The 17290-nt window shown below is 45.5% G+C and overlaps 1 protein-coding gene across 1 annotated transcript in view; it reads left to right on the forward strand.

Moving 5' to 3' along the window:
* The first annotated feature begins 5582 nt into the window (after nucleotides 1–5582).
* The window catches only part of KLHL6 (kelch like family member 6), a 39096-nt gene continuing 27388 nt past the window's right edge, over nucleotides 5583–17290 (forward strand). Inside the window, exon 1 of the mRNA XM_043962953.1 lies at nucleotides 5583–5842. Within this exon, the coding sequence (XP_043818888.1) occupies nucleotides 5583–5842 (260 nt within the window). The remainder of the gene's footprint in view (nucleotides 5843–17290) is intronic.

Here is a 17290-nt window from a genome sequence, read left to right on the forward strand (position 1 = left end):
CTTTAAAGAATTATACCCTCTTGCACACAAATCCAATGAGAATAAAATAATATTTTATTAAAATGAGGGTTAAGTGACTTGCCCAAGGTCACACAGCTAGTAAGTGTCAAGTGTCTGAGGCTGGATTTGAACTCAGGTCCTCCTGAATCCAGGGCCGCTGCTCTATCCACTGAGCCACCTAGCTGCCCCTAAAATAATATTTTATTTAGGTGCTAGAGAAAGGAAACCAAGAGAGAAGTCAAACTTCTCTCATGGGGAGATAGCATGGCACAGAGACGTGGTTCTCTGAGATACCTATCTCCTTGAGTAGGAGAAAGGCAAATACTTTTATAGAGGACCAATGGTGTAGGAACCGATGGAACTATCATATTACTGTGGAAAGTTTGGGGGTGATCACCTGAGGGAGGACCGTATGCCACTGGTGGTGGCTGGGGTAAGTTGGGTGAGAGTTGGCTCCCATCTCTGGAGCCATCTCCGTCCCCCTCAGACCACTCAGACAGCAGCAATACCTAATGGGCTTATCGCTCTTGTTTCAAGGTGTGTCTCAAGGAGAAGACCTGTGTCAGCTGGCCAGGTGAAACTTTAATAGTCCTAACACTGTAACAGAAGGAAACAGAAAGCAAACAAAAGAGATTTGGAGAACTGTAAGCCTCTCTTGGGAGGGGAGAGGGAGGAAGAAGAGAATGAGGACTTGCTTGCCTTAGTTTATCCCATCAGGTGAGGTCAACAAAAACAGGATCTGCCCAGAGCTGCCTCCTGGGCTCAGCCTAAGTGCTGGGGACCTTGGTGTGGCAGGTGCGTGCCTGCTGCCGTGGCAGCTTCTCACCACAGCTTCTATCCTCTCAGACTCCCACTTCCACGATGTCAGTTGTGGGGGTTCCCCCAGGATGTCCCCTCCTCCACTTGTCACACACAAGTATGTGCTTCTTTCTCTCTCTCTGTCACACACACACACACACACCCCTCTTAGGACAGGTGGGACTCTCTTGTCAGTTAAAAGTCTGGCCACAATAATCTGGAGTCAGGGTGACTCCTGAGGGAAATGAGGAAGTAAGAAATGCTGATTAGGATCTCTCGCTCTCTCTCTCTCTCTCTCTCTCTCTCTCTCTCTCGCTCTCTCTCTCGCTCTCTCTCTCTCGCTCTCTCTCTCTCTCGCTCTCGCTCTCGCGCTCTCGCTCTCTCGCTCTCTCTCTCGCTCTCTCTCGCTCTCTCTCTCGCTCTCTCTCGCTCTCTCTCTCGCTCTCTCTCTCGCTCTCTCTCGCTCTCTCTCTCTCTCGCTCTCTCTCGCTCTCTCGCTCTCTCTCGCTCTCTCGCTCTCTCTCGCTCTCTCTCGCTCTCTCTCTCTTGCTCTCTCTCTCTCTCTTTCTTCTTCTATCCTTCTCTCTCTTTTTCTCTCCCTGTCTGTCTCTTTTTTTCATTTGCCATCAGACTCCAGGCTCCACAACTCTTGGCAACCCTAAGGGGTGCTACAAATGCATCCTGGGATGATGTAAAATTCCCTTGTCCAAGCTTTCCCCTAAAGAAAAGGCAGGAGAATGTTCCTCTCTGTTTTTTTTTTTTTTTAAGTGAGGCAATTGGGGTTAAGTGACTTGCCCAGGGTCACACAGCTAGTAAATCAGGTCCTCCTGACTCCAAGGCCGGTGCTCTATCCACTGCGCCACCTAGCTGCCCCTCCTCTCTGTTTTTGATAGAGATTAGGGACTATGGGACTGAAACATGGCATATATCAGCCACACTTGGGTGATATACTGGTTAATTTTTGGTCTTTTTCTCTTTTCTATTCTTTGTTATAAGGGATGAGATGCTGAGAGGGGACGAAGGGGGGATATAATGGGAAATCAAGGTAGTTTAGCAAAAAAGAAAGATATCAACAAAAATTTAAATGGAAAAATGCATTCCAGAATTTTGTCAGGAATCGGAGTCAAGCTCACCAACTACACAACATATTTTTTAGTTGGAGGATTCTCTTTCTTTCTGAAAATAGAGGCCATAGCCCTGTAGCCCTTCTTTCATGTCCATGACTTTTTCAGAGAGCACCAACAGCAACTCAGTAGTCCCACCTTCAAGTTCATTGCTCACTGAGTCCCAGCCATATTGGATGACTGGCCAATTGTTTGATTGGCATTTGATTGACTGATGATTCCTTCATCATCTTCACCTGTGACCACAGGCTCATAGCTCAAGAGCTGACAAGTACACCAGAGGCCATGGAGTCCAACCCCTTATTTTAGTTGAGGAAACTGAGGCCAAGGTAAGTTAAAAGACTTCAAAGGGTCATAGATATAGAGCTTCAGGGGATGTCGCAAGCCATTCTGTCCACCCCTGACCCCTGCCTCATTTAAAGAAAATGAAACTGAATCCCAAGGAAACCAAATGACTAGTCTAAGGTCACATAGTGTCCTCTCAAGTTCCTTCTATATAACAAGATATTTCATGCATGCTAACTGAATAGAACTGAATTTTGAATTGGGGCAGCTTCCTCCACAACCATGATCGCTACTTCTCATCTTGTCTCAGTGCCAGTGGAGGGTCCCGGTGCGGAAGGGCAAGTAAAGAGAGGAAGGGAGAACAAAGTTCTGTGGTTCCTTTTCCCTCTACCTCGACCACGCCCCCAATGCCAGATGTAGCCTTGCTGGCAATATCCCTAGCTATTGTTTCACTTCCTTACTGTCCCCCAGAAGCCCCTTTCTGTTGCTCAACCCAGCTCCTGGGAGACCGTGTTTTCTTCTGAAAGGAAGATAAAGGTTACTATGGTCCTCTGTGCCAATGGAGACCTGCCAGCAACACCTGCATTCGCTCTTTATCCCTTTATAGAATTATGGGCAAAAAGGAATGTCAGGGCAAGTGAGGAAGGGAGCCCTTTTACCTCCCAATGTTTTCCCCTCTGCCTGGTGTAGTAGGCTTGTGCTAAGAGGAACTGAGTAAGGTAAGCCCAGCCTCCCAGAACAACACCCCTTGAGTACTATGCAAGACAAAGCTTGCTTCCATAAATTGGGTATGGTGTCTGACTGCAGACCATACAGAGGGAGTGTGAACACACCACACGGACCTAGAGACAGTGATGGGCTGGAGAGGGAAAGAAAGAAGCTTCAAGGCTTGCCTCTTGCTGGTACTGTGAGTCTTGTGGGCTGTGCAGGTATAGGGGAATAGTCTGACTCTTCCCTAAGTCCTTTCCCAACTGGGAAAGTGGGGTCCTCTGGTAGGAGAAAATTGACTTGTTCCCTAGCAAGCCCAAGTCACACAGTATTTTTAGTCATTGTATAGGCCCCTGTGGGAAGTTGAAGGAAAGTTTTCTTGATTCATTATGGGATTAGGCATAATGCTTTTCTGTATTTAGGATCAAAAATGAATTCTTTTGGACATTGAAAGCTCTTCATAACCTGGTCTCAATTAGGTGGGTGGCATAGTAGATAGAGGACGGAACCTGGAGTTGTGAAGACCTGAGTTAAAAGCCAAACTCAGATACTTCCTAGCTGTATGACCCTGGGGAAGTCACTTAACCTCTGTCTGCTTCAGTTCCTTCAACTATAAAGTGGGGATCCTAGTATTATCTCTCCCAGGATGGTTGGGAGGAGCAAATGAGAAAGTATTTGTAAAGTGCTTAGCTGTTGTTTGTCCTTCATTCTCAAAGAGGACCACAGCATGAGAGTGATGTCATGACTTGCAGTGAACTGGATTTAAGTGGGGGAAGGCTATGCAAAGTCACCAGCCTCACTCTCTCCTCCAGAGCCATCTGGGTCCAGTGGCAAGATATATTATCAGGATGACTGGAGATGGCCCTGGATATTTGAGGTGATCAGGGTTAAGTGACTTGCCCAGGGTCACACAGCTAGTAAGGGTCTGAGGTGAGATTTGAACTCAGGTCCTCCCAACTTCAGGGCTAGTGCTCTATCCACTGTGCTACTACCTAGGTTTCCCAAAGCACTTAGCATGGTGTCTGGCACATAGTATGTGCTAAATAAATGTTTTTTTCCTTCCTTTCCTCATTATCCCCTTTCCCCCAATCTTCTTACACATCCCCTCCTTCCATATACTTTATTATTCAGTTCTCCAGGTCCATTCCTTGTGGCCTTTCCTGCTCCCTCAAGTTACATTGGAACCCTGAACCCATTTTATAGGGATCTCTCTCCTTAGTTCATCATCGGTGGTTTGTGGTGGTCCTTGGAGGTCTGCATTGGTCCAGGGCCATGGACTGAGTACAGACACATCATATGTCAGAATAGAGTGAGTTGAACTGGTTTTCTTCAAGTCTCCACTAAAGTGGCCACAGCACAGTCCCCTCGTGCAGAGGAAAATAGGCTGGATTCAGAGTCAGAGAACCTCGGTTTCTCTTCTTCTTCCTCCTTGTGTGGCCTTGGGCAAGTTCCTTAACCTCTCTGTGCCTCAGTTTCCTCATTTGTAAAAATGAAAGTGTTGGATTTTTTGGTTCTTTCTAGCTCTCTGACTTATGATGACTCCCAGAATTACCCAGGTCAGCAAAGGGACTCACCTAGAGATATTAAAAGTACAGCCACCAGGGGCAGCTAGGTGGCGCAGTGGATAGAGCACTGGCCCTGGATTCAGGAGTACCTGAGTTCAAATCTGCCTCAGATATTTGACACTTACTAGCTGTGTGACCTTGGGCAAGTCACTTAACCCCCATTGCCCTGAAAAAATAAAATAAAATAAAAGTACAGCCACCAGCCAGGACCAAAGATCTCCATTACACTTGGTAGTTGGTCATCATGTTTAGGTAGAAAATAGCTCAAATCAATCATTTACTCGGGACCTACTATGTGCTAATCACTGAGGAGACAAAGGAAAGCAAAGGACAGATCTTACCCTCAAGGAGGTAACGGTTGACTGGACCCAAAGTTGATAGAGAGCTGGAATGAAGAAGTTGTTGTTCAGTTATTTCAATCATGTCTGACACTTCATGATCCCATTTGGGAGTTTCTTGGCAAGGCTACTGCCGTGGTTGGCCATTTCCTTCTCCAGCTCATTTTACAGATGAGGAAACTGAGGCAAACAGGGTTAAATTACTTGCCCAGGGTCACACAGCTAGTAAGTGTCTGAGGCTGGATTTGAACTCAGATATTCCTGACTTCCAACCCAGCACTCTATCCAGTGCACCGCCTAGCTGCCCCAGGTCAGGAAGACCTGGATTCAAATCCTGTGTCCTGTATAATTACCAGCGGTGTGAGCTTGGACTAGGCACTTACACATTTCCTCATTTGTAAAATGAGTGGGTTGGATTCCATGGTGTCTGAGACATCTTCTGGCTCTAAATTTGTGATGATATGTGTGATCTGTGATCTGCATCTCCCCCTTACATTGTATGTCTATCTGAAGTCGTTTCTAAACGCGGTGGTATTTCAAAGAAAGAAAAAAAAAAGAAGTTGCTCTCATTTGTAGCAACAGGATGAGAAAGTGCAAGGTTTCCTGTTGTGTGTGTGTGTGTGTGTGTGTGTGTGTGTGTGTGTGACAGCTGTTGATAAGTGGAGGACAGGAAATCTGCTCAGCCTCTACAGTGAGACCTGAGTGCAACATCGAAGCTCTTTCAGACTCAAGTGTTGACGGGATGACATGGTGTCCCCTGAAACATGGGAGACACGGTGGAAAAAAGTCTAGAAGGACCCCTCACTCCTCTGGACGAAGGCCATTCCAAGAAAAGAGGAGATGTGGTGGAAATCTTGAATGGAGAAAAAGTGAAGTTCGATGACACGGAGCTCTCCAGAATTCTTCAGAATGGTCTAGAGAACCTCCGCTTGGAAAACTCCCTGACTGACGTCATCTTGTGCGTGGACAGTCAGGAATTCTCCTGCCACCGGGCGGTGCTCGCCGCAGCCAGCAGTTATTTCAGGTATGCGATCCCCAGAATGAGAGTCGAGTTTGGCGTTTGTTTGAACAAGAATTTCGGCTGGTGCTAGAGTTGAAACGGGGGGCTGTTGGCACGAAGGTTTGGAGATCACCTGAGGGGAGATGCTAATAGAGAAGCCCAGAGATAGACTTTTTGCAGACTAAGTGAAAACAAAATCACATTTATGTGGAAGTCAGAGCCAAGTTGTAGAGGAAGATAAATGAATTGAAACTCCTGGGTTGCTCGCAGAGTTGGGTTTGTTTCTTTTTTGACACGATGGCTGTCTTTGTTCTTGGTAGCCGTAGGTTAGAGAAACAGGAGGTAAGTCAAGGGTCCCTTCTTTTTCCCCAAGTTATAACATGAATTGCTGACGAAGTTCTGTGCCACAGTGAAAAGAGCACTGACCGATTTTAGATTCATCGAACTTGGGTTCAAATTCTGACTATTTGTCTATTTGTCACTTCATCTTTCCTGGGTCTGAGTGTCCTCATTTGTAGAGTGACTTTGTTGAACTAGATGATCTTCGCTGTCTCTTCCAGATGTAGACCTCTGATTCTATAATTAAGGGGCTTAGGGCTAATTTCAAGGACACAGAAAAAAGGAGGCTGGTGAGTCTTGAAGTCATGTTGAGTTATCTGTCTTGTCTATCAGCCTTGCTTATCTCCATCTGCTGGACAGCCCTCCTTTTCACCTGTGCCCCAAGCCCGGAATTCTCTCTTTATCCTGTAGTTATTGACTACACAGCTGTTTGCGTGTTCTCCCCCATTGGAGTGGGAGCCCCATGGGTACTGCCTTCTACCTTTTTTTTTTTTTTTGTATTCCCAGCACTTAGCACAGGGTCTTGTGCTTTAAAAATGTTGACTTAACTGATAGGAGGCAGGATGAACATTAGATGTCATCTCCTTATAGGAGTCTAGCTCTGCCGCTGGAAGGGACCTCAGAGGTCACCTAGTCCCCCCCTCCCATTTTACAGATGGGGAAACCGAGGCCCAGAGAAGGGAAGTGACTTGCCTGAGGTCACAAAGGTACTAAGAAGCAAAGCCAGATGCTGATTCCAGACCCAGATTTCTTTCCATCCCACTATGCTGCCAATACCAGCAATGAGGCATTGTTCATAACCGGTGTCCCTGTGACCCATGTCAGGGACATTCCTGAGGCTTCGGAGTGTCTGACAGAGTCATTGCCATGGAAAAAGGAGAAATCATGTCATAATCCTTCTTGATTTCAGAGAAAAGAATCTTTACATTCATTCCCTGAGATCACAGAGAAAAGAATAAACACTTTTTTTGGGGTGAGGCAATTGGGGTTAAGTGATTTACCCAGGGTCACACAGCCAGTAAATGTCAAGTGTCTGAGGCTGGATTTGAACTCAGGTACTCCTGATTCCAGAGCCAGTGCTCTATCCACTGCGCCACCTAGCTGCCCCTAACACATTTATTTTTTTAAAATTTAATGGTTCTTTTTGTATTTATGCCACTGTTATTCCCCAATATGTCATCCCCCTCTCCCTCCATTGAACCCGTCCTTACAACAAACAAACCAACTAATTCAGGCCTGGTGTTTGAGGTTGTAGGTAACATTCTGCATCACTGACCCCCACTCCCACCCCTTGTTCTGGGGTTGGGGGTGGGGGTGGGAGGACATCATCTGTCCTCTGAGACTAAGACTGATCTTTAGAGTTACTCACAAGCCATCATCCAGTGCTGCCCAAGTGTACACCAACCTCCTGGTTCTGCTTGCTTCCCTCCATATTAGTTCATATGCATCTTTCCATCAAACACCTGTTGCAAATGACACATTTGAAAAACCCAGCAGGGCAGGCTCTTTTCATAGCAGGCACTGCATGAATGACATGAAAGACATTGTCTTTGTTAATTTGCTTTCCACAGGATTGGTAACCATGCCTGCTTTGACACCCATGGGCAGAATGGGGGATATGAGCATCCATATGAGACTGATTAGTGATTGCAGGCCCCTAAGATGAGCAGACCACTGTGCTCGGTCTTCATATTGAATTTGTAGTCACTATAGGTAATGCCTGTGAGACCTCAGGCAAGTCGCTTAGCCTTCTTCGGCCTCAGGTTCCTCCTCAGTAAATGTAGATGATCTTATATGTTCCTCCTGATAGACTTTATTTTTGTTTTTGTTTTTGTTTTTGCAGGGCAATGAGGGTTAAGTGACTTGCTCAGGGTCACACAGCTAGTTAAGTGTCATGTGTCTGAGACCGGATTTGAACTCAGGTCCTCCTGAATCCAGGGCTAGTGCTTTATCCACTGCTCCACCTAGCTGCCTTTCCTGATAGACTTTAGTGACTAGAGTTTCAGCCTGTCAACAATCCCTCCAATGTTGCAAATGTCAATCTTTTCATACCCATTTTGTGTGATGTTTTCCTTGGTTTTCTTTTTTTTCTTTCTTTTTTTGTGGGGCAATGAGGGTTAAGTGACTTGCCCAGGGTCACACAGCTATTAAGTGTCAAGTCCCTTGGTTTTCTTAATATACCAGTCGTAGCCATGTAGCCAGTCTCCTGCTGTTTCTGTGTCATCCCCGCCTTCTTTCTACCCGGCCAGCCCACTTCCCTTTCCACATTTACACATTCTCAACGATGTTGCATGCTATTTATTGCTGGAAGAATTGTTTCATTTCCTGTCTGATTGTTGTCCTCTTCTTCTCATCCACAAACGCTCTCGGATAGACAGGAACTGTTGTGAGAGCACTGGATTTGAAGAAAAGGGACAGGGGTTCAAATCTCAGCCCCTCGTGGTCTTGGGAAAATCAAACAACCTTTCTGGGTCACAATCTCCTCATTTGTCAAATGAAGGGTTTGATCCAAATGGTGTCTCCAACCTCTTAGCTGAGAACCCTACGATCTGGCCTGGCTAGAGCTCATGTCAAGCTTTTAGCAGACGGGGTTTCTCTTCGGCAGCTTTTCACTGTTTGGGGAGTTGATAGGGCTTGGAATACTCCATGCTTCTCTCTGATGTAAGAACTCTTGAGCATTGACTAAATTCCCATAAGCTACAATAAGAAGATGAATGTCTTGTCCATTTCCCATTTTTCTGAGCTTGAACATTTTGGGTAGGAGCTGTTATCATTTTTCAGGTCATCTCTTCATTTCTCGTAATCTGGTCTTTACTTGGACTGTTGGTGATAAGTTAACAGCTGATTCTAAAATGATTGAAATCTGCCTCCTGCAGGCTCCTGAAACTTAGAGACCATCCCCCAATTTATCCTGTTTGTGGCCTTAGCAAATTCTGAATGTTGAATGAAGAAATATTCATGATCTCCAGGTGTGAAGCTTCTGGCCTCTTTCTTTTTTCCTTTTTTTTTTTTTTTTTTTAGTGAGCAATTGGGGTTAAGTGACTTGCCCAGGGTCACACAGCTAGTAAGTGTTAAGTGTCTGAGGCCGGATTTGAACTCAGGTACTCCTGACTCCAGGGCCAGTGCTCTATCCACTGTGCCACCTAGCTGCCCCGCCTCTTTCATTTTTTCAACCCCAAAGCCTATTTTCTAATATTATTTTCACTGTTGTCCGCTGAGCCCACCCCCCAGGTTGAAGTCCTTACATGTCAAGATCTGGGTTGACTAAATTTGGAGGATCTTCTTGGTTTTTTTGGTAGAGTTTTTCCATATCTTTATTTTTGTAATGGATGTTGGTTCAGCCAGAACTCCAAAACTGTCCTCCTGTGGTGTGTTTACCCACACTCATCAAAAGCTCTACAAGGTAGCAGGACCTCATGCCCCATAATGTGATGCTTCCTATCTTCAGATACACGAACATACACATGAAAATAAGCCTGATGAAGAGACAGGTGAATTGTCCCTCCAGTGATGTGTGGTTTTTTGTCTTCTGATTTTATCATAACAGTTTGTTAGTGTCTGTGGGCTTCACTTCCTCTAAAAGTCTCTGGCCTTGTTGGTCATCATCACTAACCAATGAAGTGTCAGGATTAAACATTCCTCGACGGTCTAAGAACTGGTTGATTTTTAGCAACTTCTAACCCTGGGGATTTGTCGGCTAGGGTCCATGGGTCTGTGGATAGATCTCCAAAGGGTCTATGAATTGATTTAAAATTTTTTTTTTTTTTTTTTTACGGGGCAATGGTGTTTAAGTGACTTGCCCAGGGTCACACAGCTAGTAAGTGTCAAGTGTCTGAGGCCGGATTTGAACTCAGGTACTCCTGAATCCAGGGCCGGTGCTTTATCCACTGCGCCACCTAGCCACCCGAATGATTTTAAATTTAAAAAAGAAGACCCTTTGCTTTAGTAGGACTGATTTCCTCTGTAATTCTCCTTATTTTCTTTTATGCATTTAGAAACATGATTGTGAGAAGAGGTCCCCAGGCTTCACCATGCTCCCAGAGGGGACCATAGTACAGATGAAGTTAAGATCCCCTGCTTTAGCCCATTTCCTGCTGCTTCCTCAACTATAACTATAGGAGCACCAAGGACCCATACAGGTGTTATGGGGGAGAAACCGATAGGAGAATGCACGTGGGTCCTTAGGATTCCTCTGTAAAGAATTACACTCTCGCACAAGACCTAATTAGGAATAAGAGAACAGGTTTATTGGGGTACAAGAGAAACAGGCCGGGGAGAAAGTTTTGCCAGAACAAAACGCTTTTCCCCCACAACTAACTTGTTGGGGTGCCATTTTATAGGGTTTAGATGAGGGTGGGTAAGAGTCTCTTATAAGGTGAGGGGCTGGTGGTCTTTCCGAGTCGCGCTGGGGTAGGAAGAATCCCTCATGAGAGATCTGGTGGTGGGTGTCAACTTTGTCCTGATGGGTCTAAGCAGTCTGCTGATGGGCGGTTCCAGGTGGTCTTCTCCTGGATTAGCTCATCCAGATGCTTAGGATGACTGGAATGTAGGGTGATGGTCCTGGAGCATGCTCCGTTCGATCTGTGCCGCTTATCTCCTTAGGTGCGTTGTGTGTTGTCCTTGATTGTGTTCAAGGAGAGGCCTACTTGATTCAAGGGAAACCCCTGAGTTTCAAGGAAAAAGTTCCTTGAACCCCCCAGAGAATTGTTGGGGTGACCGGGGCCCATAATCCCCCCATGACATTGGAATGAAGTCTGTTTTGTAATTTTGTCCTCCAGATGGTGACCTCCATCCTACTTGCCCAGCTATTCCTTGAACAGCAGGCACAGACCAGTGCTGGGCCCACGCCCAAAACCTTTCTAGTCTAATAGAACTTGTAAATGCCTGGCACAACCCCCTAAGAACTAAGGATCATCTTCAAGCTCTTCTCAAGCGCTGGAATAGGATTTATTTAAAGATTTTGTTTTTTGAAAACAACAGACGTTCCCCCTTGATTTTATTAGTGTAAGGAACTTCTAGTGAAGAAACTTCCTCTGCCCACACAAAACTGTTCTTTGTTCCTCAACTATTAAGGTTTCTTAGAGGGTTTCTGGGGGTCACTGAGAATTAAGTGACTTGTTTTTGAGGTTGGCTTCCTATCCTCTACACTAGAATTAGGATTTTTTTGTGTGTGTGTCATAGACCCCTTTGGGAGTCTCTGGGGAAGCCTGTTTACTCTCTAAAAATATTTTAAATAATTGATATAGAAAATTTAAGTTTCAATTAGAAATTGGTGACAACAAAGATGGATTCTCATCCAAGTTCATGGAGTCCTTGAAACTATCCACAGACCCCCTGCTCTACAATTATGTTCTGACTCATGATTCATCTGGCACATTTAAGGTTTACAAAGTACTTTGCAAACATTACTTCATGTTATCCTTACAACAACCCAGGGAGGTAGGTACTATTATTATCCTCTTTTTACGGATGAGGAAACTGAGGCAGGCAGAGATCACCTTGTGGAGGGTCACACGGCTAGTGTCTGAGATGAGATTTTAACTCAGGTCTTCCCATCTCCAGGTCTACTGCATGCTCAAGCTCAATCTCTTCTCATTATTCATGAGAATAACCTAGAATGACTTCTATGTTTAAATAACATTTAAGCAAAACACTTCAGAATCATTATGGCTCTTCATGTTTTGCGTTACACTTTGTCTTGGAGCTGGAACATGGCTTCATGTCCTAGCCCCCTGACAAGATACTGTTGGCTGGATGAACCCCAGGCAAGTCACTTAACTGCACTATATCCTTTGGGAACTGTCTAAGGAGCACCTTCAATCTGCATTGAAAGAGGGAGTTTCCCCTCTTGGAGTCCCTCAGACAAATGAGATCAGAGATTGGTCTCCCCCCAATCCCCCAAAAAACCCTCCCTCAGAAATCTAAACAATAAACTGAAGTCCTGAAGCTTTGGAAAACTATCTCCATAAGATGAATATTTTATTGATTTTCCGTCGAGTGAAAATAACTGAAATCTTAGACCCTGTTGGGATCCTGGCTTCCTGAACAAAGAAACAAAGAAAAATGTGAAGGAAGGGCTCTAGGCTATTATTTAAAGCCAGGAAGGAGGGGAGTCAGGGAGACTGTGGAATGGCTAATTGTGTGTGTCTGTGTTTGTGTGAGGGCCTGTGTGTGTATGAACTCCCTCTAATTCCTGATTAGTCATGAAGGGATTTTCCTTCTATTCTTCTCTGCAGACTAGCTACTTAAGCATCTTATCTTTGGATTCCCTAGAGGATATTGCACTAGCCTTTGATGGGCACATCCCCAGAGGGCTGTGATGTTTGGGTTCTAGCCTTGGTCAGTTTCTTTGCCCAGCTCTCAAAGTCCTAGCGAACTGAGGGTTCCATTTGCTCTGCATGTCACGCTCCCCAGAAAGATCAGGAATGGCCCTTCTGCCTCAGTTCCCGTGTTTTGTCAGTTGTAAGGAGCTAACCAGCTGTGGACAGTGAGCTTCTGAACTTCTGAGGGTGGGAGACGAAACACCCCAGGTAATAACTGTATGGGCTTTTTTTTCCATTTATGTGTCTGTTGTAGTTACTGAGAACAGAAAAACAGAAGCTAAATTTGTCCCAGAGAGGACGCAATACTGATCCAGCCTTTCAGGGGTTCACTAGCCAGTAGGCCAGGCTCCATCTCCTTAAGATCATCTTCAGTATCAACTGGCTCTCCTGGAATAGGGCTGTGTTGGCTCTGAACTGGCCAGGATGGGGCCCAAATGAGGCCCAGAATAGAAGAGAGCAATTAGCCGCCTTTGGGACAGATAGACTCTGTTCCTTTGAAAGCCAGAAGGAGAATTCATCACAGGCTGACAATATTTGTATAGTTCTACTCTGGGTCTCTTAGACCTAGTGATATGCATTTATTCCCTTCAATCAACAATTGATCAATAAGTATTTATTAAGCAGATACAAAGAATGAAACAACTATTCTCAAGGAGCATAATTCTAACAGGAGATCAAATGTAAGCTACCTGAAGGCAGGGACTACTTCATTTTTGTCTTTGAATCCTCAGCATTTAGCACAGTGCCCGGCACATATACTAGGTATGTAAAAATACTTGTTTATTGGTTGACTGATATCAGGACAAACACCCTATAGGAAAATAGTTATCCCTACCACATTGCAGGGGCTCCGTACAACTTGGAGATCAGTTTCTATGATTCTGTGAAGGATCATGGACACGGTCCATTCTTCATAGGACAAAAAGAAGAAAAACAAAAAACAAAAACCACCACCAACAACAATTCTGCCCATGAGCACAGATTGCCCGCCTGACTCTGACCATAGATAGTTGTCCTTATTTAGTCTACTCATACCAAGTTGAGATTAAAGGCCTAACCAAACTGACTCTCTTTCTCTTCCTCGTGCATGAGATTCCATTTCCCATCTCCATGGTTTTGCTCATGCCTGAGTTCACTTCCTCCCCACCTTTGCCTCATAGAATCCCTATCTTCATTGATGATTCACCCAGGCAGCACCTTCTACATGAAGGCTTTCCTACCCCCACCCCACCCCCAAGGACTAGTGCCCGTTCTTCCTAACTCCCTTGTGTTTATTTTTCATATTTATTTGTCTGTCCCCCTCCCCCGCCTTGGAAACCCAACTGCTGGAGGATAGAAATTGTTTCACTTTTGCACATAGAAGGGCTTACTTAATAAATGATTTATTCATTCCTTCAATCTTGCCTTTATATTTCTAGCACCTAGCACTGGGTGTGGCACAGAGTAGTCACTTAATAAATGCTTGTTGATTGACTGATGGATGTTTACCTTCATTCTTGCCCCAAAGTTACCCTCTGACGCTATAAATAGCAGCCAGGGTCTATTCTGCTCTCTACACCTCATGAGTGATTCTGAACCTTTTCTCCCCACCACAGCAGCATCTTTCTGGAACCAAAGATATCCCCCTGGGGAAGGCTGGTCAGGAAATATTCTAATTTGGCATCTGAAATTTTTCATATAGAAAAGGGATTAACTTTGTCTGGCTTTGGGTAGGGGGATGGGGCAAGGGAAGGCAGGGAGGAACTATGAGCCTAAGTTTCAAAGGGTTTCGAAGGGTTGATTTAAGGAAAAAAAAATGTCTTAAGGATGAGAGCCATCCAGAAATGAACTGGGCTGCCTTGATTGGCTTATTCAGGGATCAGCCTATCAGGAGAGTCTTTTCTCCTGACCTCCTTCCTCCCCACTTCAGCCAGCCCTGGGCATGCAGATTCTGGGTCAGACTCCCCCAGGCTCACCAGCACTGTCCCCTTTCCACGTCCCAGACACCCACCCAGCTACTCGCCTCCCTACCCCTCAGAGGTCAAACACACCAGCAGTGAACACATATAGCTGCTCCCCTCCACCTTGCCCCCTCCCCAGGCAACCAGGGAATGAGGGTGGGCAGGCTGGAGGGTCTTCATTTTTTCTGTTTTAGCTTCATGCCCTGGTTTCCTTAGTGCTGAGACAGGGACCCTGTGGTGTTTTCACAGCTGCTGGGGCACACAGTCTTGTGGCCAAGGCTTCAAACTTTCCCACTGACTCACTGTGTGATTATTGGGCAATTCACTTGCTCTTGGCCTGTTTTTTAGCTGTGAAAAGTGGATCCTAATCGCTACCCTTGGTTTCATAAGTGTCTTGTGGGGATCAGGGAGTCACTGTCTGAAAAGTGCAGAGGGCTCTGCAGGGAAGGGGGTTTGATCTCTGGTGGATGAAGGGTCCTACCATGGAGAGCTGGGCAGGACCTCCCACCCCCATTTTACAGACGAGCAAACTGAGGCCAAGAAGTGACTCACTCAGGGTCATACAATAATACCCTATATTGCCAGATCTACGCAAAAGCACTAAAGGACTCCCCGAAGACTGAATTCGGAACTGTTGCTTCTGGCTGCAGTGTCAAAATAGGGAGAGATACAAAGGAGAAAAAGAAACTGGCCGATGCTCTATTTCAGCCCACGCCCCCACAGAGGCGGTGTGGTACGGCGGGAAGAATGTGAGATTTGGGGCCACAGGGTCTGGGTTCCAATTCTGCCTCTATCACTTGCAACCTATCTAGCCCGGAACATCTCACCGTGCTGGGACACAATTGGTAAAATGAGGTTGGATTAGATGTCCCCTAAGATCCTTTCTGGCATCTGGGTGGCACAGTGGCTGGAGCACTTTGCCTCAAGTCAGGAAGACTCATCTTTCTGAGTTCAAATCTGGCCTCAGACACTTAGTAGCTGTGGGACCCTGGGCAAGTCATTTCACCCTGTTTGCCTCAGTTTCCTCATCTGTCAAATGAGCTGAAGACGGAAATGGCAAAGCACTCCAGTATCTCTGCCCAAGAACCCAAAGGGGGTCCCAGAGGATAAGAAGCGCGGAACAACTACAACCCTGCAACTCCAGAGAGAATGCTTTCTCCACGGCATCACTTCCCTCCAGTCTTCACTGGCTGACCCAAAGAATCGGGGATGGAGCCAAGAGAGAAGGGAGCATGAACAAGGTCTGGAGATAAGAAAGGCAGAAACAGAGAAGAGGTGGCCTGCGTGCCCCGGCTCACGAGTGAGTGGAGGGAAGGGTTTGTTGAGAAGAGATCCACTTCCATCCACCGTGATTAGCTCACATCCTGTGGGACACCTCACATCACCCAAATCAAAACTAAAACAAACGGTGGAAAAACCCCAGAAGTCATGACAGACACATCTTTAAGAAGCAATTAATGTCTATGAGGAGGTGAAGACTAAACCCCAGGCACACAGTGAAATGAAAACATTTTTCTAGCGCTCCCCGAATGGCCCGGTAGAAAAAAACTTCTTGGGTTGCTGGGCGGGGCTGATTTTTGTTTTGGGCATGTTTCCCAATGTGTGTTTCTTAACCACGATCAGTCAGTCAGTAAAGAAGCATTTATTAAATACTTATGATGTGCCAGGAACATATCCGAGGCTGAGGCTACAAAGAGAGGCAAAACTCAGTGCCTGCCCTCAAGGAGTTTACACTGTAAGGTGGGGGAGGGGAGACAACACGCAGATAACTTCGCAGGTACTGGGTAAGTGGGTGATAATCTCAGAGGGGAGACACCGGCAGTAGGGGGAGGGGAAGAGAGGACGCTAGGAAAGACCTTGCAGAAGGTGGGATGTGAGCTGAGTTTTAATTAATAAAGTATTTTTTTCCGTTATACGTAAAGATAGTTCTCAACTTTTGTTTATACAAGCTTTACAATTTCAGATTTTTCTCCCTCCCTTCCCTCCCTCCCCCTCCCCTAGATAGCAGGTAATCTGATATAGGTTATATATATATATATATATATATATATATATATATATACACACATAATAACATTAATCCTATTTCTGCATTAGTCATGTTATAAGAGAAAAAATCAGAGCAATGATGAAAAACCTCAAAATAGAAAAAAACAACAGCATCAAAAATAAAAGAAATGTGAGCTGAGTTTTAAAAGAAGCCAGGAAGCAGAGGTGAGGAGGGGCAGGAAAAACAGAATATATGAACGTCTCTGGCAGGTACAGACAGCTGAACACCAGGGAAATGTGTTGGACCATCCAGCTGTACCTCCCTCATGATGCTAAACAACGGGTTTGAGTGATGCTATAAGTGGATCGTTGGGAGAGAGAAATCACTGCAGAGACGAGAGAGGACTAGACAAGACCCAGATTCAAAACCACCTCTTATACTTCCTACTTGTGTGACCTTGGGTAATTCCTAAAACTTCCCTGGGCCTCAGTTTCCTCACCTGTAAAAAGAGGAATTTAAACTAAATGACTTCTAAGGTTCCTAAATGGGAGAGGAAGTGCATCCAGGCTCCTGAAGTCCAGCACAAGTCTTTGAGATGTATTGGGGTAGACTGTCCTTTTCTACCAGGGACCCAGGGAAGTTTCTGAGATTAGCAGTCCCAGAGAAGGGGCAGATGTGTATTGGCATAGGTAGTCCTTTACCAGGAGCTCCCCACATGAATGAAACTGCAAGTCTGGCAATATGTGTCTACATGGACATATATGTGTATTATATGTATGGGTATGTATATGTATATATACTCCAAGGGAACTCTAATCTTGATGATTTAGACATCCCCTCCAGCAATGTAGATTGTGACCCATCCCTGCCTATTCATCTT

This window comes from Dromiciops gliroides, chromosome 4, assembly GCF_019393635.1.
Source record: "Dromiciops gliroides isolate mDroGli1 chromosome 4, mDroGli1.pri, whole genome shotgun sequence".
NCBI lineage: Eukaryota > Metazoa > Chordata > Mammalia > Microbiotheria > Microbiotheriidae > Dromiciops > Dromiciops gliroides.